This window comes from Lissotriton vulgaris, chromosome 10, assembly GCF_964263255.1.
Source record: "Lissotriton vulgaris chromosome 10, aLisVul1.2, whole genome shotgun sequence".
Lineage (NCBI taxonomy): Eukaryota > Metazoa > Chordata > Amphibia > Caudata > Salamandridae > Lissotriton > Lissotriton vulgaris.
Genome location: NC_141698.1, coordinates 98,005,842 through 98,033,162, shown reverse-complemented (window position 1 = coordinate 98,033,162; position 27,321 = coordinate 98,005,842). Strand labels below are relative to the sequence as shown.

General features: G+C 44.9%; 1 protein-coding gene across 2 annotated transcripts in view; it reads left to right on the top strand.

Annotated features, from left to right (window-relative positions):
- The window catches only part of INTS1 (integrator complex subunit 1), a 536,581-nt gene that overhangs the window by 452,675 nt on the left and 56,585 nt on the right, over positions 1-27,321 (top strand). For both annotated transcript variants that reach the window (XM_086940596.1, XM_086940597.1), the window contains exons 43-46: positions 7,888-8,000; positions 8,524-8,637; positions 18,351-18,421; positions 26,604-26,695. In XM_086940596.1, the coding sequence (XP_086796722.1) occupies positions 7,888-8,000; positions 8,524-8,637; positions 18,351-18,421; positions 26,604-26,695 (390 nt within the window). The remainder of the gene's footprint in view (positions 1-7,887; positions 8,001-8,523; positions 8,638-18,350; positions 18,422-26,603; positions 26,696-27,321) is intronic.

Below are 27,321 nucleotides of genomic sequence, written 5' to 3'. Positions count from 1 at the left end.
GGTAGATTTTAGTTTCATTTGTGGTTCTTGACAGATCCAAGACGTGTAACTTTTGCATCCCAGGTAAATAAATGAAGCTGTTAATCTCAAGTTCCATAATACATCTGTTAAATTCTCACTGTTTGACAAAAGAGGCACTTTTTTAAACCTTTAGCAGCTGGTGAATAGCACAGTTTTTAAAAATATTTCTCTTTTGCTTATGATCTTAACTTTCTTAACACGTATCTAAAGTTGACTCAATAACTCTACGTGCCTACGAGGGAGGTTCAAGCACTTGGTACCAGCCTCAGACCTTGAAGCAATGTTATCCCACTTGTGGCAGATGGCTTAAAGACACCCCACAGAAGGCTTGTTTTCCCTTGGACATAAACTTAGACTTCATACTCAATTGTGTGGAAGGTCACGGCACCTTGAGTAGTGGATGGAATAATTGCTGTTCGGTGAAAATGAGAATTTGGAAGGTGTGCGTTTGCCTCAGTGGGGCATGCATTTGAGAGTTTTCAATCCTGGGCTTACAAGTCAACCAGATCCAGCATTCAGATTTTTCACTGTGGGAGGTTCTTGCAAGGACGGCTCAGATGGTATGGAATGGGTCTTTAAAGTGAGACATGCAGTCGACAGTGGGGCACTCGCCTGGTCTGATCGGGAAAGCTAGTTGAGTGGCACATCTTGGATGGAGCAATGCTTCATTTGTAAATTATTGCATTGCCAAATGCTATGGTTGTTGAATACCAAGGTTCTAGAGTCTTGATTCCATCTCATCCTGCTTTATTCCACCATCCTACGCTTAATGGCTCTCATGGCTTTAAGTGGGATCCAAAAAGTTGGGCGCTGCCTATGTAACGGACGTGACTTAAACATCTAAACTAAATTTCTGTGCTTCCCATAGTGTGCCACTGGGCCAATATTTTGGTCTCGTTCTGTTCTTTGTTATTACCTCCAGATATATAACACAACTGACATACACCTAAAACCAAACAGGACTATTGGCTTTGTCATTAGTTGTTAGCTGTTTAAGGTAAATGAGTAACCAATTATTTTGTTGTAAATAAAATATATATTGAAAATATTACAATTCTGAAAATGTGAGACTGTAAATTAAACATTACTGAGGGTTGTGGTGCGTATTATAATGACTCTTTTAAACATGGTCGCTCTTTTTCTCTCCACATCTCGTCCATCTGCACATCTTATACCTTATTTCTTTCCTCTTCAGCACCCTCTTTTCACTTTCTCCTGAATACACGTCCTTGCATCTCCACTTCACCACCCTCCATATGCACACAATACATCCACTCACCTGTAACCACTATATTGTGTATTAATTTTGCTGTGTCAATATTTTGACAACTGTGTACCTGCCTCACGCACATTTGCACTCTGCCGAAAGGGCAAGGACTGGATGACAATGTGATTCTGAACACCTTATTTGATCCACTGACTGCGATTGGGAGAAACTCTGACTGCCTTCAACCGCTACTACAGAGCGGTCAATCGTGGCTGTTTAAAGCAAAATAACTTCAAGGCAACTTAGTTCAAAGTATGCACTTTACAAGAGTAATATGCTATACGAAACAAATTCAGAAACGCAACATTCTGGAAATAACCAACAGACCAAGGGAATGCAAGAATAAGTAAAACGTGAAATAATAACCCAAACATGCCAGCAGACCTCGATTCCTAAAGCCCACCATGGCTTTCTTTTATCTGTCTCTCTTGCCTAAAAGTGATTCTGTTTTAATCTTAGTCAGTAGGGAACATGTATTTCCACAGATTCTTTTCACTTTCTCCCTCTTTCAAAATGTTGACATGTATGTAAACAGGAACTAAATCGCGGACCAGGATTACCTAAATGCCTTTTACATTATTGGTCAGAAATCGTCAGTGTTATTTGCCAGTATTGCCAACAACGTGAATATAGGGTCAGATAGGGACGTGTTTCAATGTCCGTTTTTTAGTTACTGCAGGGTCTAGGAGCTGAGGGACCCGGCCCAATTAAAGCCCTCCTGGCTTTTTATTTTAGGCTTGGGGGCTCTTTTACATTCCTGTTTTTTCCCAATATCTCTATTTTCACTCTTCCTCCTCTCTTTTTTGTTTTGTTTCTCTCTTGGAACCACCACCCAATTAAGAACCGTTTCAGAGTTCCACAAGTGGGATCTCCACAGAGACTTTTTTGCAAGATTTGTTTATTTCTGTGGCATTTCACAGTTTTGTTTTAGCATCTGCAAACAATGAAGGCTAGGTCTTCTCTGCCACATAGCCGAAGGGGGCCAAAGTATTCCAACCCCTTGACCCCCCTCCCGCTCCCATCAGTGCTTACGTTTTGCACCAAGGGCCATAACGTGAATTGAGATCAGACTCTCACATCAAGGTGAAGCTGTTCCCAATGAGAACAGGTCGCCAGCCTGTGCATCTTTAGTAGATTTGCTTGCTTTGTTGTATATTTCTAGTTGTCCGGCATGGAGTCCATTTCTCCCTTTCCGTCAACACAGATGTTTCAATTTAGCAGCGCTTGTCCCTTTTTATTAAATAGAGCGTGGAGGCAGCGTGTATGCGTTGCTCGCTCTGTGAGACTGCTGTAGTTGGGTATGGGAGAGAAGCCAGCACCCACTCTCCGCCTATATTTTTCATTGGCTTGTGTCATTGTCTTTCGTAAATGCTGCCTTCGGATTCATTAATAGGCTTTTTAGTTCCTCCTTAGTATTGCCTTGTCTTCATTTGTAACCTCCCATGGCTACTGGTCCCTTTACTTCTGTTGTTACACGGGACCTGTTGTTTAGTCTGTGGGCACTATTTACTTTATTGAGTTTCTCTTACTGCAGACTGGACATGAACTGCTTCAGCTGAAATCGCTTGTGTTTTAAAGCAGCCCGGCCACCCCCGTAACATGGGAGCCCGCTTTCAATCACTTTAAAAGCATTATCAACCTTCGATGTAAAATGGATTTAGAAATGATTAGCGAATTAAGTCACGTGAATTCCAGGTGATTCAGAAAAGGGGGTGGTGATGAACAGAGTGTCTGAATTAAGCAGACCACTCTTACCCAGTCCAAAGATCAGGGCTTGATCCATCACCGTTATTTAGCTCACTGCACCATCCCAGCTCAGAATGTGAATTCCAGGTAGCACATAATCGTGTGCTAATGGACTGAAGCTAACAACAGCACATTTGTGTTACATGCCATCTGCACTAAAGCCACTTGACAGGGTTGTTTTCAAAAGCCTATTTTATTAACACCAATACCACCACCAATGCCAGCACCACCACCAATACCAGCACCACCGCCAATACCATCACCACCACCAATACCATCACCACCACCAATACCATCACCACCACCAATACCACCACCAATACCACAACAACCACCACCAATACCACAACAACCACCACCAATACCAACACCAATTCCACTGCCACCAATACCACCACCACCATCAATACCACCATTACCAGTAGCACCACCAATACTACTACCACCAATACCATCGCCATCAATACCACCATCACTACCAATCCCACCACCACCAATAATACCGCCACCACCAATACCATCACCACCAATACCACTAATACCACCACCAATACCACTAATACCCCCACCACCGGACGAGGCCGGAGCTGCAGCCAAGGCCATCCCTCCCTTCCTCGCCTGCCATAAATCACAGCCCGCCCTGCACCAGGAGGTGAAGCCAGGGCCCTTCTACAGTTGGAGTGTTTATTAGACCACAGATAGCAATAACTTTATGCAATGCCACACTGCATATCAAATCACGGAGAGGACAGGAAATAGCCCCCCCTCATCCACCTGAGCCGCAACAGTGTAGTCCCATAGCAAAAGGTGTTGGAGCGCTTTGTTCGTGTTTATAGCTCGGATCATATGTAACTCTCACTTCACACTTTGTGTCTGTGTAATTTACAACACTTATTCATCTTCTTCACTGCACTATTTATCATTACTTTGAAGACATCGCAGGCCGGTCTCTTCCACTGATCATCACAATCTAACAAGCGGTCGAGAAGGCCCTTTATTGCAATGCAATAGGTCTCGCATTTGTGAGAGTTTAAGCTAATTGTATTGTAAATGACAATGCCTTTTATTTATGCAAAACAGCACAGGTGCACCACAATATTAGACATAAAATAAATTGTTATATAATGTGGTTCCAATGAGTCACAGAGATGCTGCTTCCTCGATTCAATTTCTTTATTTCAGTGCAAGATTAAACACCATACATCTGACGCGTTTCGTCCCAACAGGGGACTTCTTCAGGGCATTGAAAGAAAAAAGCTTCAAATGAAGAGAGAATGCGGTGACCCGAAGGAAAACCGCCGTCGTCACCCACTAATCTTGTCTCATCAAATTAGAGTCAAAGTCCTCAAAAGGATCTTATAAAGGTGTAGATACCCATAGGTTAAGAGAAGTTTCATGGGTATAGGTCCAAGGTATAAGAATATACGTAAGGATCACTCAATGTAGCATGTAATATCAGCCTTTTATTTATGTTTTAAAACCCAAAACATAAATAAAAGGCATTGTCATTTACAATGGTACTAGCTCAAACTCGTGTGAATTCGAGACCTATTGCATTGCAAATGCTCGTTATGCATTTGTCTCTCCCCTTGAAGTTATCTCGCATTCTTTCACTGCCTGGATAGGGTCTCAGACAGTTCTCTGTGACTAACCGATTTGTCGACATTGTACACAGTTTTCACTGAAAAGAAGTATATTTGCACTGACACTATTATTTACTTTTTACCTTTCAAAGACGTATGCAAAAATAAGCTTTAGTTAGAAAAACTTTAGTTTGCAGGGTCTGCAGTGCATCGGGTGAACGGACCTGCTGATTAATGAGCCTATTGCGTGTCATGATTAATTCACTACATAGAGTACAAAGCATTAGCAAAAAAACTATTATCCTGACTTGCATTTTGAGTCTAAACTAGAAGTGAAAAAACAAAACCACGTAAAAGCCTTTGTTGTGCAAAAGTAACACAAAAACATCTGTATTCTGTCTACGCTGCCTCTGTGAGATAGATGATTGAGTGTAAACATTCCCTGGCAGGTGAAATGATACACAAAACAGCCAATAGCTTTTGGTGAGAGAGATTTAATCTTCTGGTGGGTGTAGCCAGAGCTTACTCATGCATATTTTAAGTAATTGGTAACAATAGATAATGCAGACCGCTGCCGTGGTAATCTTAGCATGCTAAATGCTAATTAATTAGACTCCTCTACCCTGGTGTTAAGACTGGTTTATCAGCATAGATCTATTTGATTTACCTGCTTTGGATAATCCAGCGATTTAGTGGCTTGGTTAGGAACAGTGCCTTTTTTCTAACTAGATGAAAAAAGTGGCACTCAACCATAACATACATTAATGAGGACGTAGAGCCTGATAATTCAACTAGAGAAATATTGTTCTGCTTGTGTTTGGGTCGGGGGATGAGAGGGGTCTCTGCTGAGTCTACATGAGCTGAGCATTGCTTCATCACCATAGTGCAGCACCGCAGAATTAATGAGTCTGAGTCCGTTTGGATTCCAAAGTTTCAATTCTGAAGGTCAGTATCCGGACTCGTTTGAGGACACCTCTTTAAATTTATATAAATATATTTCACTTTGAAGACAAAGGAGGAAAATCTTCAGGGCTAAAGTACAGTCCATCTAAAAGAAACTAAAGAGCACATAGGTCTCCACACAAACCTCTTGAGTCAGAAAAGTACATGTAACAGCACTGAATTTCTAATCCGTTTTTTGGATCATACCTCTCTTAGGAGAAAATGACATGCTAAAAAAGCCAGCATTTTGTCATCAAAGATGAACTTGAGATTTGGATGCTGATCTTTTCATTGTTGAGTAAGGTTCATTTTCAAGAATGCTGTTGATAGAGCATCAGTTCCTGAGAAGATCCAAAAGAGAGAAAAGATGAGGGGAAATCCATGGTCTGATTGGGAACTGAAAGCGGCCCAGGCAAAAATGGGAGAAGCAGGTTCTGCATCCCAACCTCCAGAGCCTGCTCCGTCATACCTGAAGTTAGAGAGGAACAACTCTAACTCTTTTGTTTTACTTGTGACGCCCACTCTTCATTTCGCCCGCACAGCGCGAAAATTTGCGCCGCATGCAAGAGGTTAAAGGCAACCTTTCAGCTTTTCTTTGTTTACCTGACCTACCAGCTTTGTTTGTCCTCTGTCATTATGAGATTCCTTTAAGGGGTGTACATGTTTCAGCCTTCAAACTTATTAGTACAACAATGGTACTTTAACTTGCTGTTCACCTTTTTGATAGTGTCTGAGTTACACACCATGTACAGCATCGTGTTGTGGCTGTTGACAAGGAAAACAGTTTTTTCTGATTACCAGTATTTCTGTTTAGCGAGTAAGCAAACTTTAGGGTCTGCGTCCATCCTTCATTTACTATTATTTTTTTCCAGACAAACTGGTTTTGAAAGTCGAAGTCTCATGTCTCCAAAAATGGACTCTTAGGTCAGGCTATCACCCTGCCTGCATTATACCAGCCTCTTCATTCAACCAAAAAGGAGGAAAGGATCCATTGTTTGGATTGTCGCAGTGTGATGAGATTCAATGCAGACAGGGCTCTGAAAAACTTGATCAATGATCAGTTGTTCATTAGATATGTGGGTGCCAAGAAGGGCAGGGGCACTCAAAAGAGTATTTTATTCAGATATAATGTGCTGTTTGTTATGATTTCCTGTGCTGCTCCCAAAAAGGAACCTTCTCAGGGGATCAGGGCTCTTCCACGAGATTGAAAGTTGCCTTGTCAGGTCTGTCCAGGTTGTCCCTATTGAGGACATGTGCTGGGCTGTGAGGACATGGGCTTGTGAAGGTACTGTGTTCAGCCCACATCTTCCACAAGACATTACAGTCTTGATTCTGAAGTCTGTAGAGGTGATCACTTTGTCATATCCAATCTGTAGAACTATTATTAGAACAGCCACCACTTCATATTGTAGTTTGCTCATTCACCGAGATGATAAGATCCACCACAGACCCTATGTTAATGTCACATTTTTCCTGTCACCTAATGCCATGAGCTGAAAAGTAGAATCAGATGCCCAAATTAAAATGACTAATCTTATCAGATCTGAATGTTTCTTAACTTTATTTTGTAAATAAAACCAATCCACTTTCTAGTTCCTATAGGCACTACCAGCTGTCAGACGGGAATTGCATGGTTGTATTGGAATGTCTGAACTGTCCGGATAGGAACAGAACTAAGAAAATGCTCTAACCTACTGTCTAAGCATTTTAAGAATAATTGCAGATGATGAAGCATTATGTTTACAAGTAATAATTCTGGTGGTTTTAGACAAGTATCTGAACTTCTTTTTATATGACCCGCTCACCCTCCATGTGCACTCTCAAATCTACGTATTTAATCCTTCTGGATAAACATGAGTGTAATATTAACTGTATATTATGAAAACGTGAGTGGTAAGCTAAGAGTACTTGTGGTACACCAAGTGGGTTCATTTATTAATTTGGAAGTGCTTGCCATGAAATAGGGTGCTTTTAGCACATCTATTAACTAGAATCTTCACACTGAGTGGTGCTTCACAAGAAAGATGAACAACCCTACCTTGAAAGTTCTCTATATCTGACATTTATGTCATAGGGCTCATTCCCCTGACGAGTTAAGTAGTAGAGAGGTGCTGGCAATATTTCTATTTTGACACTCTTCAGGATGCTGAAAGTACCTCAATCATTGTGATCATAAACTTAGTCAATTGTGATGTAAACCTCTCTTTTGCACCAATCCTACTCCTCATTCCTTAACAACGGTTCTATTTTCCGAACTTTCATATGCATGTCCTCTGATGAGTTGGTGGTAGTTAATATATCTTCTTGTGTTTCCTTTGCTTTTTTCAGTGGTCTATCTTCAGAGAACAGTGATCTGGTAATGCTGAAATCCTTATTGGCTGGATTGAGCCTACCTAGTAAGACTGGTGGTTTGGAAAGGACATCAGAAGAAGAAAAAGAAGGTGAGCCTATAGGTTGTTAACCACGTCATAATCCGGTGATTGTGTTCCAGCCAACTACAAAGGCTAATTATTTGGCATTGTAAACACTGGTATGTAGCCACATCATATCTATAATACAAACAGGTTGTGAGATTTGCAACGTTTTTCATTGGCAAGTAATGTAAAACTTCAAGACTCTATTGTAGGCAGTTGAGCAACAATCTTGCAGTTTCATTATTTTATCCCTAAATACAAATTGTCTTTATCTTCAGATGATTGCAATTTCATCAAGGTGGGTTGGATTTGTTCTTTCTACATTTCCTTTTCAGGCCAACTACCAAACTAACCATCTTATAACAATCTAAAATATATTAAAATGCTTTTACCTTTTTACTTTGGGTCAGAGTTTGATGTAGAAAGTAAAAAAGTGTCTCAGTGAAACTGAGTCGTCACATAGAATCTTTGGTCTACATAGTCATCTGCTTGCTGGGGTTTTTCAGGAAGTTTTTTTGGATCTGATTTTTCATTTTCTTTTGCTTTACAGATGAGGCTACTCCAGGGTCTCTGCCTCTAGTCAGTATGTCTGTGTTCACTCCTTTAACAGCAGCTGAAATGGCTCCCTATCTAAAGAGGATCTCCAGGAGCCAGACTCTAGAAGGTAATTGGTTACCATAGAATGCATTGCACTATAAGAAAGCTGATTGCTGGAGACAAGCTGTAGTGTTTGTTTGTTTCTTCATCAGAGTTCCGTGGTGTTATTGTCAAGAGTAAGATTGACCTTATGAATGCGTTAACATTTAAAAGTAGTGAAGCAATATTAATACACTACTCATAGGAAATATATGATTAGCACACATTCTCCATCATTGTATCTTTTTCTGAAGCGCATGCAGTTTAGCAAACACTTTACTTTAGATTGTGGCTTTTCAAACAGTTGTCAAACATTTATTTAGCCTCTCAACATCCTTAGGCAGAGGTTACTTCTTCCATGTTCGACTGACCTTAACCCTTTCGCTGCGGCGGCTATTCCGCCGCAGCGCTAACGGTCGCGGGGGGCGCGCGGGTGAGCTGCGCGGGTGACAGAACCGTTCTGTCTCGGCTCGCGGGTGAGCTGTGCTCATGACGGAACGGTTCCGTCACGGCCCCGCCCGCTCAATTAAACGCGCCGCGCAGGTGCGAAATCAGCGCTGCGGCGGCCGGGCCGTGACGGAACCGTTCCGTCATGAGCACAGCTCACCCGCGAGCCGTGACGGAACGGTTCCGTCAATAGCCTCGAAGAGGTTAAGAATCTCCTGTCGCTATGTATGTAAAATTAATAACTTGTACTAAAGTCAGGCTGGTGAACCTCATATAGTATCCCCCTTTGCAACATAAGCCTTGAAACTGACTTTACCCAGTGCTTACGAGCTGTAATAAATACCTGTTACTGAATACTTGAACTTCTGTTGACATAGGCCTCATTTATGGCTGTTTGATACAGTAAACCAGTAAAATTACTGAGAGCAAGCAGCTCTCACAACAACAGTTAATTTGAAAGAGAGAAGGGGTGACTGTGTTCTTGATGTCACTGTTAACTAAGAGTTCCATTTCAATCCCAGTTATGTCGGTTAAAACCATGCAAAAATGCTTTGTTCATCTGTGCAGGCAAAGCCTGCTTTTAAACCCAGGCTTTAAGGTTTTGAAAATTTTGTTTTCAGACCGTTGCCTCTTCTTCCTCTGAAGAAAACGGCCAGTATACTGATTTGAAAGGATATTTTTAAAGGATATTTTTAAAGGATAAAGCCGGCCCTCAAAGCCCTGCACTGGCTCCCTGTGCGCCAAAGGGTGCAATTCAAGGCGATGTGCACAACACATAAGCTGATCAACGGATCTGGCCCCGCGATTCTCAGCAAAATGATCACACCCTACACTACAACCAGATCTCTGCGATCCCAGAATGAGAACCTGGCCAGTATACCGAGATTTAAAAAAACTCGTACAGGAGGACGACAATTCTCCGTTCAAGCGGCTGCTGGTTGGAACGCCCTTCCACGCTCCCTCAGACTTGAACCTAACTACCTTGCTTTTCGCAAAAAACTAAAGACCCACCTATTTCCGAAATAGAGTTCCCATACAAGCATCTCTCCACCCCACCTCCCCCTCAACAGGATTACAAAATTTACAGCGCGGGGATGCCCTTGGGTCACCAGGCGCTTTAAAAATCGTTATTAAATTAAAAAATCGTTATTATATTAAAATATTAAATTTTTGTTAATTTTAAGTGTTTCTTGTAGTGATGAACATGTCCTCTTCTAACAACTGTGGAGTACTTTGGTTCATTGACTGATTGATTTGTGTTTTTGACATAAAAGATAGCATAAAAACATACACAATTGCATATAAAATCTAACATAAATACATCAAGAATTCAACAAGCAGATTAGCACAGTTTAAGTATATACCTAAATATTAGGAGATTTATCATACTATCATGTAGATCTCAATCAAAAAGCACAGACGTTTGCAACCTAAATACACCAGGAAATTAAAGAATTAAAGATTTGGAGATTAAAACAGTACTTAAATTGGAGAACACGACTCCTCACCATACAGACCATTATCGCATTTCACATTTTAAGAATTTGCTGACTCAAAAATCACAGCGTAAGAAGAGAGCAACTGTGAATAAAAAAAGAGGCTCTGCAATTGCAAAAATGTAAATCCTTCCATAACAGGTTAAGATACCTGGTTTACTGCCATCTCATTATTCGGTAATTCATATGGTAATGAGCAGTGACTTCATATCTTTCTAGAAAGGGTTGTCTCTGTGAATGTTGAGCGAGTCTAATTGCGGAGCTGCACAAAGAATGTAGTGTGAGCGGTTGGTGAGATGAAATGAGAAATTACTATATCTATGCACAGAGTATGGCAGTAATTTAAGGTAGGGGGCCTCTCCAGCTTTCTTAGATCATTGTGTCCTTCATGGTAATCCATCAGCTGTTAACTTCGCGCATTTAGACATTAGGTCTATCCTCGTCTAGATTTGGGGAGCTGGATATATTAGAGTTGGGAAGATTTCCAGCATTGTGTTCTTTTGGGATACAACTCGGAAAGTTGAATTAACTACATGTGTGTCTTGGCAGGCTTAAAGGGCTCAGGAGAGCCTGGTGATCTGGACCTTGTTCCGCTCACCACAGTATAAATGTGCACATAATTCAAGCCCGGTGCAGTTATGAATTAATACCTCTGTTATTTTCCACAAAAGCTGCAGGAAAATTGCATTTTTCTACATTTTATTCAGAAAGCGACTGTTAAGAACTTGCACATACTTCTTTCTTCTTCTTTCACTCAAGACTTCAAGAACTAACTCATAAGTGGTGCTTTTAGGTTCGAGGCATGTGGGCTGCTGAATTCATATCTGTGCATAGATCGCCGCCTAGTGTTGGGTCCGGATGATTGCACATTGTTGTCCTGGAAGAGTCTTCGAAGTATCACGAGATAGGTGGCTCCTCCCCTGGACTACAGTGCGCATGGGCATCGCCTCCATCCCCAGATTGTTTTTTTCCGCCATTGGGTTCGGATGTGTTTCGGTCCCGCTGTCGGAACCGATAGTACTTTTCTGTTTCTACTTGAGACCTAACGGTCTTTAGGCTGGGCGTCGGTACTGTTTCGTTCGGGTTATCTTATTCTCAGCTCTGAACACTCTCTGCCCCTCCGCGTGCTCTCGGCGCGGACGGGCCTACTCGACGCTCGAAGCTCCTATCATGGAACGTACTCCGTTCAAGAAGTGCCCGGTGTGCAATTCCAAATATTCGCACCTCGACGTGCACCCTGTGTGCAACAAATGTTTATCACCGAAACATGACGAGACCAGGTGTATGGCCTGTTCAAAGTTCCGGTGCAAGAAGACCCTAAAGCAGCGTCGCGCCGCTCGGCTCCAGGCCCAGTTGGCGGAACCCCCTGCGAGCCTGCCGGACAACATCTTCGAAGGTTTTGAAGTTTCGGACTCTAACCCTGCGTCGGAGGAAGAGGAAACCGGCGACGCGGAAGATGCGGACTTTTATGAAGCCGGCGACGAGGTAGGGGGCGACGATGAGGCCATTGCCACCGTGGGGGATAGCTCGGAGGAAGAGCATCCCCAAACTGACTCAGGGGTTAATCCCAAAGACACGGCCCAGGTCGAGGGATCGCCTTCGGGCCTTACCCAAGACCTCGTTACTAGTCCAGCAGCCCCGCCTCTCGGCCAGGCCACGGACATTTTGGAGGGGCCACTCCCGTTGAAGGAAGCGAAAGTGAAGCCATCGGGATCCACGCAGTCGGTTTCGAAACCGAAAGTGAAAGCTCCATTGATGGGGCAGAAGGCTCGGGAGGTGTCAACACCTAAGGCACTCAAGATGGCCGACTTGAAGAGCCACGCCAAGATGGCCGACCCCAGGGCCTCGGGGTCGACGCCGAAACCAAAGGCGGCCGACGCAGCTGCGTCGGCGCCGAAGACATTGGGGGTCGACGACCCAAAAAAGGCTCCGAAGAAGCGCCAAAGCGATTCCACGGCTCCGGCTGTACCGGCTCCGACCGTCGGAACCAAGGATGGAAAGGTGTCGACTCCGAAGACGCTGTCCCCGGCAGATTCGACTTCCGACTCCGGGAGGGCTCACAAGCCAGTCAAGCCCTCTCCGGTATTGGCGAAGAAGGTAGTGGAATCCCTCCAACGGATTCGAAGCGCTGAAGTTCTCGAGCCGGAGGGAGTGAAGCCGAAGCCTGCATCGAAGCCGGCGAAGGCGCAGACGCCTATTCGCTACACCCTGCCGCCGAAATCGGCGCCGAAGGCCTTCGCTCCGAAGCAGGCGTTAGGGGTGTTGAAGCCTCGGCTCCAGTCACTCGCAGAGGAAGAGCGCCGAGAGGTCGTCATCGACGCCAATACAGGGAAATTGTCCCTCCTCAAGAGAAAAATCACTGCGGAACCGGTGCTGGGGCGTTTTCGGATTCCTCTGAAGAACAAGAAGGACTCGACGGGTGGTTCGGACCTTATGGAGCCTTCGTCTCCCACACATGTAGAACGTTATCCTACTCGTTCTAATGCAGGGGAAGGTGACGATGAGGAGTACGACGAGTACAACTATCCGGCGTACTCGGATCCGGAGGAGGAACCTGCTCCTTGGTCTGCCGGAGCCGACCCAGACGACCCGCAATCGGGTCAGGAACCGCAGCTCTTTGCGGCAAAGACCTCACCGACGGAGGACTCAGCGGCCTTCAACGCTCTCCTCGAGAGAGCTGCGGCTAACCACGACGTCGAGCTGCACTCAGACCCGGTGGATGTGGACTTTTTATTTGACACTTTCTCAGTAGCCGAAAAGTCAGTCAAGACACTGCCGATGCTTAAGGGGGTGCTAAAACACGCAACGGAGGTCTTCAGGGAGCCCACCCGGGCGCGTGTCATCAACCCTCGCATAGACAGAAAATATAAGGCAGCGCCCTCGGATCCCACATACATCAAGGGACACTTGCCACTGGACTCGTTGGTTGTATCCAACGCTCGGAAGAGGGCGAACTCGCAGACCACTGGTGACGCTCCTCCCCCAGACAAAGAGTCCAAGATCTTCGAGGCCTCTGGGAAACGAATTGCTGCACAGGCAGCAAACATTTGGAGAATCTCAAACACACAGGCCCTACTTGCACGCTATGATAGGGCTCATTATGACACCTTAGAAACACTGCTGCAACACCTGCCTGACCAGTACAAGGAGGCAGGAGAAATGCTTATTCAGGAAGGCAAGCTCATCACAAATGCATCCATTAAATGTGCGCTGGATGTGGCTGATACGGCCTCCAGGGTAATCAACACTAGTGTGTTGCTTAGACGGCATGCTTGGCTGAGAATTTCAGGGTTCAAGCCCGATATTCAAACGACAATACTGAACCAAACTGTTAATCCTGACCACCTATTTGGCCCTGAGGTGGATGCGACGCTGGAAAAGATGAAGAAAGATACGGACACTGCCAAGTCTATGGGGGCCCTCCAGTCTCAGCAGTTTCGGAGCGGTTCCTTTCGTCGCTCCAATTCCAGAGGCACCTCAAGGGGTCAGGCATCGCAATCCACCCAGTATTACAAAAGTAACACCCAACCCTCATACAACAACAAGGATAGAGGTGGCTACAGAGGCAATAACATCAAGGGCCGGGGACGTGGAAACAACAGCTCCAGGTCCACCACCGCCAACAAACAGTGACGTCTTGTCACTGCCCCCCGACCATACAACACCGGTCGGGGGAGACTCCAGCAGTTCCTGCCCGCGTGGAAATCCATCACCACGGACAGGTGGGTCAAGTCTCTTATCCAGTACGGTTACTGTCTGGAACTTACTTCCATTCCACCAAACATACCCCCAAGAAGCCGTCCTATGTCCGGCGAGCACTTGACCTTGTTGCAGCAGGAAGTCCTGGTCATGCTGCAAAAAGGGGCAATAGAGCCCGTTCCGTTGCAGGAAAGGGGAACAGGGGTTTACTCCCTGTATTTTCTAATTCCCAAAAAGGATGGATCCCTCAGGCCCATCCTGGACCTCAGGCCCCTCAACTGGTACATTCTCTCGGAGAACTTCCATATGCTCACGTTACAGCAAGTACTCCCTCTGCTTCAGCAGGGGGACTTCCTGGCTACGCTGGATCTGAAAGATGCATATTTTCATATCCCACTGCATCCTTCCCACAGGAAGTATCTCAGGTTCACGATTCAAGACCAGCATTACCAGTTCAGGGTTCTGCCGTTCGGGGTCACCACGGCGCCGAGGGTATTTACAAAGTGCCTGGCGACCGTGGCGGCGCATCTCCGGCGCCAGAACGTCCATGTCTACCCCTACCTGGACGACTGGCTCATTCAAGCAAAGACAGAACAACTGTGCGTCGACCATGTGTCACGCACCATTCATCTCCTGCACGATCTGGGATTCTCTCTGAACTACCCCAAGTCCCATCTCCAGCCAGCCCACGTGCGACAGTATCTGGGCGCGACTATCAACACTCTGGCAGCCACTGCGCAGCCAAATTCAGTGAGAATCGCCAGTATTCAGGCGCTGATCCAACGGTTCAGACCTCAACACTCGCTTCCAGCGAAGGTGTTCATGCAGTTGATAGGCATGATGGCCTCCTGCATCTCCATCGTCCCGCACGCGAGACTACATATGCGTCCGCTTCAGGAGTGCCTTGCACGTCAGTGGACTCTGGCTCATGGGCAACTGACAGACCTAGTGTTGGTGAGCGGTCGGGCATACGACTCTCTGCATTGGTGGAATCCACAAAACCTTTGCATGGGCCGACCATTCCAGGAGCCTGTGCCACAGATTGTCCTGACAACGGACGCCTCTCTCCAGGGATGGGGAGCGCATGTACTCCAGTACACGGTGCAGGGACTATGGACACTACAGCAAAGGAAGATGCACATCAATGTGTTGGAACTGATGGCAGTCTTCATGGCCTTAAAGGCGTTCAAAGTACATCTGTGCAACAAGGTCGTGTTGATCCGGACGGACAACATGACGGCCATGTACTACATCCAGAAGCAGGGAGGCACACACTCTCCACAGCTGTCTCATCTGGCTCAGAGCATGTGGAAGTGGGCCATTCAGAGGAACATCTTCCTCATGGCAGAGCATCTCCCGGGCAAGGACAATCAGATGGCGGATCTGCTCAGCAGGCACAGCCATCAGATGCACGAGTGGGAGATACATCCATCAGTACTCCAACCGTACTTCCAAAAGTGGGGTCATCCAGAGATAGACCTGTTCGCCACGAAAGAGAACGCAAAATGCCAAAGCTTCGCCGCCAGGTTCCCACACCCGCAATCACAGGGCAATGCGATGTGGATGAACTGGTCAGGCAGATTTGCGTACGCTTTTCCCCCAGCACCTCTGATACCGCTGGTGGCACGCAAACTCAGGCAGCACTCGATGACTCTCATCCTGGTTGCTCCAACATGGGCTCGCCAACCATGGTACACCACGTTTCTGGAACTCTCCGTGGTACCGCATCAGAGGCTTCATCTCGCCCCCAGCCTTCTGACGCAGAGCCATGGCGACATTCAGCACCCAGATCCGCAACAGCTCAACCTGGCGATCTGGCTCCTGAAGTCCTAGAGTTTGGCTACCTCAATCTTCCTCCCGATTGCATGGACATCATTCGAGAGGCAAGGAAGCCCACTACTAGAGCTTGCTATGCGGCTAAATGGAACAGGTTTGTCATCTACTGTGTTAACCACAATATTGACCCGCTAGATGCTTCCATTCAAAACATCATTTGTTACCTGTTCCACCTGTATCAATGCAATTTGGCGTACTCTTCCATCCGCATTCACCTGTCTGCTATGGCGGCATACCTCCAGAATAGGCAACATCTGTCGCTCTTTAAGGTCCCTGCGATCAAGGCTTTTTTGGAAGGACTCAAGAGAGTCATTCCACCAAGGACACCACCAGCTCCAGAATGGAACCTCAATGTGGTTCTTACCAGACTGATGGGTCCTCCCTTCGAGCCACTGCACTCTTGTGAGCTTCAGTTCCTAACTTGGAAGGTTGCGTTCTTAGTAGCAATCACATCGCTACGGAGGGTTAGCGAGCTGCAGGCGCTCACCATCCAAGAACCTTTCTTCCAGGTACACGCTAACAGGGTTGTGCTCCGCACTAACCCTAAATTCTTACCCAAGGTGGTATCTCAATTCCATATGAACCAGACAATTGAGTTGCCAGTGTTTTTCCAGAACCCAGAGACGCTGGCGGAGCGGATGCTCCACACCCTTGACGTTAAGAGAGCCTTGATGTACTATGTAGACAGGACAAAAGATTTTCGCAAAACAAAGCAGCTTTTCGTTGCTTTTGCCACACACCACAAGGGAAACGGTATCTCCAAAGCTGGGATCGCTAGGTGGATAGTGAAATGCATTCAGATCTGTTACGCTAAAGCTAAACGCACTCTCACAATTCCACCAAGAGCCCACTCCACTAGAAAGTTGGGGGCCTCTATGGCTTTCCTAGGTAACATTCCCTTAGAAGATATTTGTAGAGCAGCTACATGGTCAACCACACATACTTTCACAAAGCATTACTGTGTAGATGTGCACTCTAAACAACAGGCAGCTGTTGGCCAGGCTGTTCTCAAAACGCTTTTTCAGACGGCTGCAGCTGGCACGGGCGGCCGCCGCTAATGGAGGGACTGCTATGTATTCTATGCACAGATATGAATTCAGCAGCCCACATGCCTCGAACTGCAAATGCTACTTACCAGTATGCATCTGTTCTTGGCATGTAGGGCTGCTGACATTCATATAGGTTCTGTGAATTAGTCCGCTACTTGGACTGTTTGTTTAGTTCATCAGTACAGAATGATGCCTTGCAGATTTTCGTAGGCATGTACTATATGTATGTGGTGGAGAGTACAAGGTGAAGACTACTGCTCACCCTCTGGCAGCTCAGACATCTACTGCCTGAGTAAGACAGATTTCATTCTTAAAAGAAGCAGAAGACACAATAAGTGCTGAGGTTTGTCTCGGATTGGAAGAGGCTGCTAAATGTACTCAATTGGTTTTGCTGATAAGAAAGTGAAAAGCAGCCCCCTCAAGAGCTTTCGCCTAGGCTTGTTTGACATAGTGGGTGATAAGTCTCATCCACTGCCTCTGCAAGCTGTGTGGATTCAGAGGGACACTTCTCTCCCGCCCTCCCCTCTTTCACACACCCACGCCTCTCATTGTGTGTGATACTCTTATATATTCAGGTACCAAGCATGAGGAAGGAGTTTGGCTGTTGTGAGATCAATTTTATGAATACAGTTGGTGGGATTACAGTGAGCTCATTTTACATTTGGTGTCTTTAAGGCAGATCTGAAAACCATTATCTTACACTTTAAAGTAATTAAACTGTTGTAAATATCTTTGATTTTGTTTATACTGCTGTTCGATGTTTCCATTATGTCTGTTCTCTCCTGTGTGTTTTATGGTTGTTGTTGGACTGGGCCTACTAAAGTTAAAATATGTCCTATTTTAAACTAAAAGAGAAGTGTATGTAGAGATTAGACTGAGGAGAGGTCAATTGGATGCTGAGCCAACGAGCATAGACCAAAAAAATGCACAGAGAAGTAGCAGATATCACAGCATGCCTGTGGCATGACCATTCGCCGAAGGATTGAACTGGTTATCTATGGATCCCTCTACCTTCTTTATTCACAATGTACCTTGTTTCCCTGTCTTTCCAGCCTCTAAGGTGTTGAGTATATGTTTGAAGACAATGGTTTGAGTGGGGCTGGGTAGAACCAAGGTTTGGATTCTGAGGGGGTTTCATTTTGAACATAAATATTCTTTTGCAATTGTGGCCTCACCTGCTTAAATAATTCAGTGTTTCCTTGTTTCTTTCTCAGACATCTTACAGATTCTGGGTGATATCGATGAAATGTCTAAACGTAGACCCGAGATTCTCACCTTCTTTGCTGTGAGTATGCAACATTCTTCAACCAGTCAAAGGTTTACTGCTGCACCCTGGATGGGTGCTGGACTTGACGAAAAGAACAGAAAATACTCCCCAAAGAGTGACTTCCAAGATAATTATTTGGTCATACTGCCAATCTTAGCCTTCACCTTTTTTTAATGTTTTATATACGTCCAGGTAAAATCAAGAACAGGTGATGTAGGCCATTTCTTGCCGTTAAAGAAAATCTGGGCACATAGTAGTCTTAGTTTGAAAGTGAGTTTGTGAATCACGTAGCTGGCCAGTAAGGGAATTCTCTAGCACGTTGTGAGCGTGTAAGCTATGTAAACAAGGACAGAAGTCATAAATAAAATAAATAAATAAATTCATATATTTTCATACATGTGGTTTCAATGAACATTGTGACAAAACCAAAACAAAGAGGATACACAGGATCTCAAGTCATGGAATACTGTATAAGCAACCTTCAACTGTTACAAGAATGTAAACTTTCAGCAGTCAGCAAGCTATTAAAGAATTTCTCACCTATCCTCGATCTCAAGCGAATGAACAAACTATATGTTATCCAGTGGATCAGATGCAACATTTTGAGGTACTGATGTTAAACATAGTAACAGGCAAAGCTTATGCCAACGAGGATAGAGTTTTGGCATTTCAGAGGCTACGCCCTCTTTATCAGACATCACGACCTCTAACAGAAAGAACAATCATTAAATTGTTAGGGATGAAGGCTTTGTGCATTGCTTTAGTGTTGCACTCTCGACTGCGCATGTCCATTACAGGAGTGACTATCCAGGCAATTGTCACAAGTGATGGGTCAATAGGAAGATCTAATATTTGTAGAGCCCAGTGTTCAGCACAGCTTTAGAGCCGAGGGTCCAGCACAATCTCAAATGGTGGATGTAGGAAGCTAGATCACTGTATAGTGTACCAAAACGAGGTATGCTCTGCAGAGAGTCCAGGCAACCCTGATTGGTTCACAGAGGCAGAAATGATAACACTAAATGCCCTCTTTTGTGGTAGTGCTAAGCATTGGTTGTACTCACAGAGCTAATTAAATGAGAGACACACTCAAGAATAAATCTGAGACCACTTTAGAAAAATTTCATATTTTTGTATTTAAAGTTTGATGCGAAGAACTTCGTTGTCAAGTAAGTACTTTTTTTAAATATCGATTTTTAAAGATAAGTAAAATGTTCACTTAAATGCTTCTTTACGCAGCAATACTTTCCTATCGGAAAAAAGGCATATGTTGTATAGTTATTTACAGTGGGTTTCTGGGGTCTCCTTCTGGACTTAGGGTCGTAGGGGGCAAAGGTACAAAGTACCACCAGCAGTTACTCGTTACCTACCCTGGGGCATCCGCGTGCAGAGGTCCTGGCTGGATTGGTAACTTTGCACGCTATGCCGGTAGAAAGAAGGGGGGGCACCTAGAAACAGGCTGCAGAGAGGGACTTGGGGACAAGTACGGGAACTCACAACAGGGACTGTGGTCCCAAGGGTCCTGAGAGCAAGGGGGGGCAGCTGGTGTTTGGCTACCTGGGATGGGACATGTGAGTGCTGAGTAGATAGGTTGGCTGGGCTCTCTGCATCCAAGGCCCTAGCGGCTGTCCGTCTCGCCAGTTGAGGGGGCATAAATCAGGACAGATGGGCCACTCTGGAAGTGGGTCTCTACGGTGCTGACGTCCCTCGACAACTGCTCGGTCCCAGTGCTATTAGAGTCCCCTTGAACTTAAACAAGCCCTGTTTGCTGAAAGGTGTCTGATACCCAAGGTATTAGTGCTGTGTGGCTCAGGTCGATCCTGGTGTGTACTCACTCGGTGGAGGGACACATCTGCCCTTCAGGAGCACAGGTACCTATTCTCCGGGGCTGCTGTGTTGGGCTAGCCGGGGAGTGGCAACACAGTAAACCGGGCTCTGCTTCTTCTGTGCCTCCGGACTGCAGGGGAGTAGCTCCTCCACTGCAATGGAGATTGCTTGCAATTTGCGAAAGGCTGGCAGTCTACCTGGGTTCTTGTCACATACTCAGCTGCAGGATGAGTCACTTGGTCATAGCTCGATGCTGGTGCAGATAGATAGGGTTTGGCGCCAAACGTTCACAGCAGTCTTAAGTTCTAGCTTCCTGGCGACTCTTCTTTGTCCTCTTCTTCTGGATCCATCAAATCTAAGTTCCTGGCATCAAAGGTGCCTCTAAGTACTCAATGTAGGGGCATTAAGAGGAGTGACAAGTAGTAGCCAATGTGCTACTTACCTTTAGGGTGACTGCACCCTCTATATGAGCACTTTCTGTGGGAAGTGGGCAAAACCTTGACCCAGTGAGCCTAATTGCGCCAAAAAACAAGATGGTGGAATTCTAGTTTTTGTGTTCACATCAGATAGCCCACCTTAGGGGTGGAACCTAGCCTGATTGAGAACACGCCTCCTGACTAGCTATTTTTCCGGCCTGTCCAGGTGCCAAATTGGCCTCCGGGCAGGGAGTGGCATCTCCCAAGTCTGGCGGGAAGGCGGGATGCACATCAAAGGCAGCAGAGGCCTTTGAAGCCTCCTGCCTTGATAGGCTGATTATTTAGCCATCTTGCTTGGAGAAGGTGAGAACACCTCTGGCCGGAGCAAGTATTGTTTCTGCCCTCAGAGAGTGTGGGCTCTCAACGGCAGGAGGTTAGAAATCTGTCTGTGGTGGCAAGCTGGTCTACACAAGTGAGCCGGTACATGAGAGGTTGGTAGGATTTCTAAGGTGCCCGCTGTGTGTATGTACTATTAAATCCATCACTGGAATCAGTGTGGGCCTATTAATACAAGTTGAGTTTCAGTGAAACCATCATGTAGCTGGGTAACTCCTAATCACCAGTGCGCAGTACATATACTCAAGATAGCTTCCCTACTCAATTGCAATGTCCAAGGACCGACATGAGCATCACAGGGGCATATCTCCTCATGCAGATATGTCCTCACATGTAATATCATTTACCCTGCCTTGGGGCTGTAAGGCCTGCTGTAGGGGTGACTACTTAAACGTTTTATGTTATGTTATGTTATATTAGTTTTATACAGCGCACAGCTTCCCAACAAGGGTTTCCCAGCGCTAAACCTGACAGAAGACAAAAAGAATAAAAAGAAACAAGAAATGCAGTACAAAGTGAATTATTGGTTAAATAACCACGTTTTTAAAAGTTTGCGAAAATTCATGCAACAAGTTTCATTGCGGAGTGCAATGGGCAGAGAATTCCACGTAGATGGACCAAGGCAGGCAAATGAACGACCTCCCATTCTTGTGAGTTTAATCCTGGGCACCAAGAATTTTCCCTGAGTGGTCGAACGAAGTAAGCGAAGAGGTTGGTAAGGGTGAACTAGAGTTTGCAAATTTTTAGGAGCAGAGCCAACTTTGATTTTATGCATATAACTCAGGGCCTTAAACTTAACATGGTTTTCAAACTTAAGCCAATGAAGATTTCGCAAAGCACTGGAGGTGGAAGAAGTTTTAGAGAGCTGGCAGAGCAGCCTGGCAGCAGAGTTTCGTACCACCTGTAATTTCTGTGTAACATTCTTATTTGTTCCCAAATAAAGGATGTTTCCGTAGTCTATTCTAGATGTCACAAGCGCCTGGACTACGGTTTTCTGAGTGGAGACCGGAAGCATCCAAATAATTTTTTTCAACCATTTAAAAATTGTGAAACAGGTGGCTGCCACCTTTAATGCCTGCTGCTTCATAGATAGTTTGTTATCAATGAGGACTCCCAAATTACGGACATAATCAGTGGGCTGAGGAAGAGCACCCATTTCACACGGCCAATGCTGGGGGCCCCAAAGATTTTTATTTTTACCCAAAATATGAACCTCAGTTTTTTTGCCGTTTAGCTTAAGTATATTACATGCTGTGTCTGCAGGAATGGCACACAGAAAGTGTGCCATGTCATGTCTTCACTTTTCTCTGCACCATGTGATGCATCTGCGATGGCAGCTTGCATGAGTGTGGTGAGGGGTTCCTTAGGGTGGCACAATACCTGCTGCAGCCTTTAGGGTCCCTGTTTAGCCTCCCTGCCCTTGCTACAAGGGGTACTATTTACTAAGGACTTACAGGGGGTGCTAATGTTATTGCCGATTAGAGGAACAAGAGTGAAAGAAATGTGGACTGTGGACCTGGATAGCAGGAACAGAATGCACTTCTGTTAAAAGTGCATCAAATATAAGGCAAAAAGTGTGAGTGACCATGTCAAAAAGGGGCATTTTCTTACAGTGGAACTATAAGAATGTTACAGGACAGATCGTATGCCATCCCACAAGCGCACTTGACCATCACCACAGATGCTTCAATCATTACTAGCCAAAGGGCTAGTAATGATTGATTTGACTGTTCAGGGTATGATTGCAGCAACAGCAGAACATTCATATCAATTTTGTAGAGTTGACTGTAGTACACTTAGGACTTACAGTATTTTACATGCATCAAGACAGTTCTAGTAAGAATAGATAACACATCTTTGATTGGTATCATCCAAAAAAAGGAGGCACTCACTTTGCTCAGCTGTTGGCACTGTTGCAGTCAGTATGGTATTGGGCCAAATGGCTTCACATGTTGCTCCTAGCAGAGCATCTGCCAGGGATGGACAGTGACATTATGGGCTTGTTAAGCAGGAGAAAATGAGAGCCCCCAAAATGTTGGGCTCCAAGACCTAGTTTATGTAGTGGTTGCTAATCAATTTGATCAGTGAAACCAAAAGAAAGAAAAATTTCTTTCTAGTGTCCCCTCACTCACCGGGGTTGCCCCATGGTGACATGCTTCATCATTGGGGCCATCCCAGTTCTCTACGAAAAGGGGCGTGCTGCGACTGACGAACTACGTAGGAGAACTTTTTTTGTGAAGGACTATGTGTGGTGCAAAAAGTGTAGTGGAGTGGGTGTGAGTGAATTAAAAATACCGTACTAGTGGGCCTCAACAATTTTATTCTGCTCCTAGGTCGGTATACTAAAAATAGGGTTTGTCACTGTGTTCCAACCTGTAATAAGGAATTGTGCAGGGTTAGTAAGCTGCATGCTGAGGATGGAACTGATTTTCCCATCAAAGGTTGTCTCCCTATTCCTTGTCAATCAAACAGTTGACTTAATTATTTCCACACTCTCAAACAATGGCGGAAAAAGCATTGCACACAAACGTGTAAAGAGGGCTCTAATGTATTACATTGACCCTACCAAATCCGTTCTCCCAACCGAACAGTTTTTGTTGCATTTACCAAACCCCACGTAGGAAACCCAAGCTCCAAGTCAGAGGTGGAGTATTTGTCCTTGTGCATTGTGGGTTACTCGGAAAGATCACGAGACACCTTGATATTGAAGCTTATACTTTAAAGCAACACAACTTGGTGCTTCCTTCCCAACATTAGGTGGCAGTAGCGTGCAGAGCATGTGAATTTACAGGACTACAACCTTCAAACACATAGTTGCAGGCTAAGTAACACTTCCCTTATTTATTTATGTATCCTCATACCTTTAATGATACCACACAAACGCCGTTCACTGCCATCCAGCTGGCTATGACGCTAGAGCTTTTATGTCTTTAGTGATAAAGGCCATTGTGAAAGGGGGAGGATGAAGACATGAAGTTGGTGTTTTAGTGACTTTTAGTTCTTCACTTCAGACAGCATATTTTTGAAAAAATTATATTCACACTGAGTCATAATAAACCAGCAGGATGGTCCCACAGGCAGTATAAGTGCCTAGGTCTGGCAGATCCCAGTGCAATCTAATATATTCCTCTGCTGTAGCCTTACTTCGATCCACAAGTATGATTCTTCATATCTACATGCCAATCAGTGAACTACAATCTTTTACCTTTGTACATATACAGTTAGTGATAAGAGCACATTACCCTACAGTAAAAAGGACCCCTCTGGCTCTTAGAAGGGAAGTCTCCTCCTAGACGACTTTGCTTGGCAGTATATACTTTGTGACTGAAGAAATTAGCCATGATTTCCCTCAATCAAGTGATTCTTTGGGTAACAGAGTATGCAATGACTAATTGATGGTGACCTTACCCATTGGCCAAAAAAGCATGAAGAGATGACTTTAGAGCAGGCACTGTAAGTCATATTGTTGAATATTTTGCAGGGGAGAAAACAGTGACGTCACCCAATCAGGGGGCCATGAAAGCAGGGCCTAATGCAGACTGCATACTACCTAAATAATATTGTTGTGAGACATGTTTGCCCTCCACTCCCTGGAAGAAGCATACCTCCTGCAAGGACAGTTGCCTTTTAAAAGAAGTAGAAAAGTGTAAACGAGAACACGATTGGTCTTTAGCAAAGTAGTAGGCAGAGTATGTCACTGGCCAAACACATATTTACTCTTCATGGGCACTGTTTCAAAACATCACATATAAAATTGTGCCGTAAACATTATTCAGCTCTGTGTGTCACAACATATGTAGTGACATATGCACATGTGCATGGAGGACGTGCACCTTTTCATCTGCACATCTACCATGGAATATTCACATTCAAAGTTGCTGTAATGCCAATGTTATTAAGATTAAAACAATAAACAAAAGGATGTGAAGTTGAAAATGTATATTCTCTCTGAGCATCTACACATCATACCAGGAGGAAAGGACCTCATTGTGTATGATCACCCCACAGCTCCACCACATTTTTGGACTGATACTGCTGGTTTTTGTGGCTTTGTAATACACAGGGCTCTGCTGTCGAGACCCATGTGCTCTGACCCCCAAGGTATGTGTGCAATTGGCTAATACCTAATTTGTTTATTTAACTTACCTATAAACTCTTAGTATATGATACCAGAGATATCTATTGCTAGTAAGTTAAATGTCACTAGTGGACTGAAACACTTTAATTTTGCCGCCACTGCAGTGATGAGGAGAAAATGTGACTATATGCCTGCCATTGCAGCCTAGTCCAGCAGCGTAAAAGCTGGCCATGACAAAGTAAATTTGCCAGGTCAAAACCTTCATTTTAATATTAACAAATAATCCCTAGGAAAGTCCTTGGTAGCCCACCAGACAGGGTGCTTAATATTGAAAGGAAGACATGTTTATTTTGTATTTAAAATGACTGGACAGCGAATACCCGAAATTGCAGTTTTCACTGTAGCAAGGCAGATGCTCCCATTGGTTAACATGGAGTTTCACTAGCCACAGCGCTAATTGCTTGCTTCCACTTTGGACTGCTGAGGATTTTACTCCAGGGTATCAAATTAATCGTTACATTAAGCCCAGCTCATTCCAGAGGTCGGATTTAAGGTACCTTTTAATAGAATGGTGACTTTAGAAGTCACCACTTTGTTGCCTTTGTTACCTCTGTTAGCCTTTCCTGTCTATCTGCTGCATTTGTCACTAGAGACGGCATACTGGCCGCTTGCTAGGAAGTGTGAACAGGAAACTAAGAGAATTGCTGGTGGGAGGATATGGGACCACCTCCAGCAGGATGACTACCGGGTGTGTGGCTACAGATGCACCTGCCTCCAGCGGCTATCGCCACAGTGAAGCAGATGGTGATCACACCTGCCCCTGCCCACTCTAGTTTAGGCAAACAGGCTTGCATCTCCTCAAGAGGTGGAAACAATGTTGCACAAGCTAATCACAGAAGGCGTGGCTCATTGTGCTGGATAGACCCCTGCGTTGAGCTCAGAGCTCTGTCCCTGAGAAGAAGGGTCCCGAGGTATTGGATTTGAGTAGAGAAGTGTATCATGCGATTGTTTGGTGGCAAAACTCCCAGCAAATGAGGTAGAATGGAAAGCGTTGCCTTGTAGGAACTACTGCCTAATGGGCTAATGAGTCCTCCCCTCCCACAAACAAGAAGATGTCATGAAGGTAGAACCCCAGGCACACAGTCCTCGGATCACTGCTGGTTTGAAAGGAAGACAGAAGCAGGCTGTTCTGCTGCTCTAGTTGCCCAGGAGCACCTGCTCGCCATTGGATGCCAAAGAGGCTGCTAGGAGACACAGCCATATTCTACCCTGCTTCTGATTGTGTCTGAATGTACAAAATACCTTGGAGTTTGAGAATTTGATTCACAAGCCTGTATTATTTAACTTTGGAAAATTACAGTGTTCTCTTTGCATTCGTTACTCATTTCCACTTTCCACACCTTGCATATATATGCTATGTATGTAGTGCCAAACTTATTTGGCTCTTATTTTAGGTATCTGATAGTGTATCTTTGTATCCAAACAGACTGATCTCCAGAGATTAATGAGTTCTGCAGAAGAGTCCTGTAGGAATTTGGCATTCAGTCTGGCACTTCGCTCAATACAGAACAATCCCAGGTGAGACAAAATTGGGTCTATTGAGTAGGAAGGATGGAAGTTGCATAGGTCTCCAAAATGGTGATTGGTTTGACACAAGTATTTACTTTTATACTGGCAGCTACCCAGGACTGTCATCTTATTTCTTTCCTTTTTTAACTGCGATTCCCAGTTTGCGTGCCTTATCACTACGGTCATGTATACACATATGCTTCCTCAATTGCTAAATGAATAGATTCAACGCATTCCCTGTGTTCTGTGAGAGCATGCATGACCGTTGTAATTCCCTCTTCCTTTATCAGTGGTCTATAATTTAACCATTACTTTCGTTCTGTCACAGTGCACCATTCTTCTGTCGTGAGGAAATAGACTTTTAACCACAGGTTCCCTGATTTTCTACCGTCGGTCACAGGAGACCTTACCACACGTACCTGATTCTCCCCCTGCCGCCGCGTCCATTCTCTGTAATGTTAATTTGAATGTACATGCCTCACTTCTTTTATCTATAAGAACGCTTTCCACTCACCAGTGCCATTATGAAATTTTGGATGTGCTCCATTCAAGGACTGGAGATGAGAACTAGGTGGCTCTGAAGGCGCAATCCCTCTAACCTCCCCCCCCCCCCCCCCCCCCCCCATCCTCCCTTC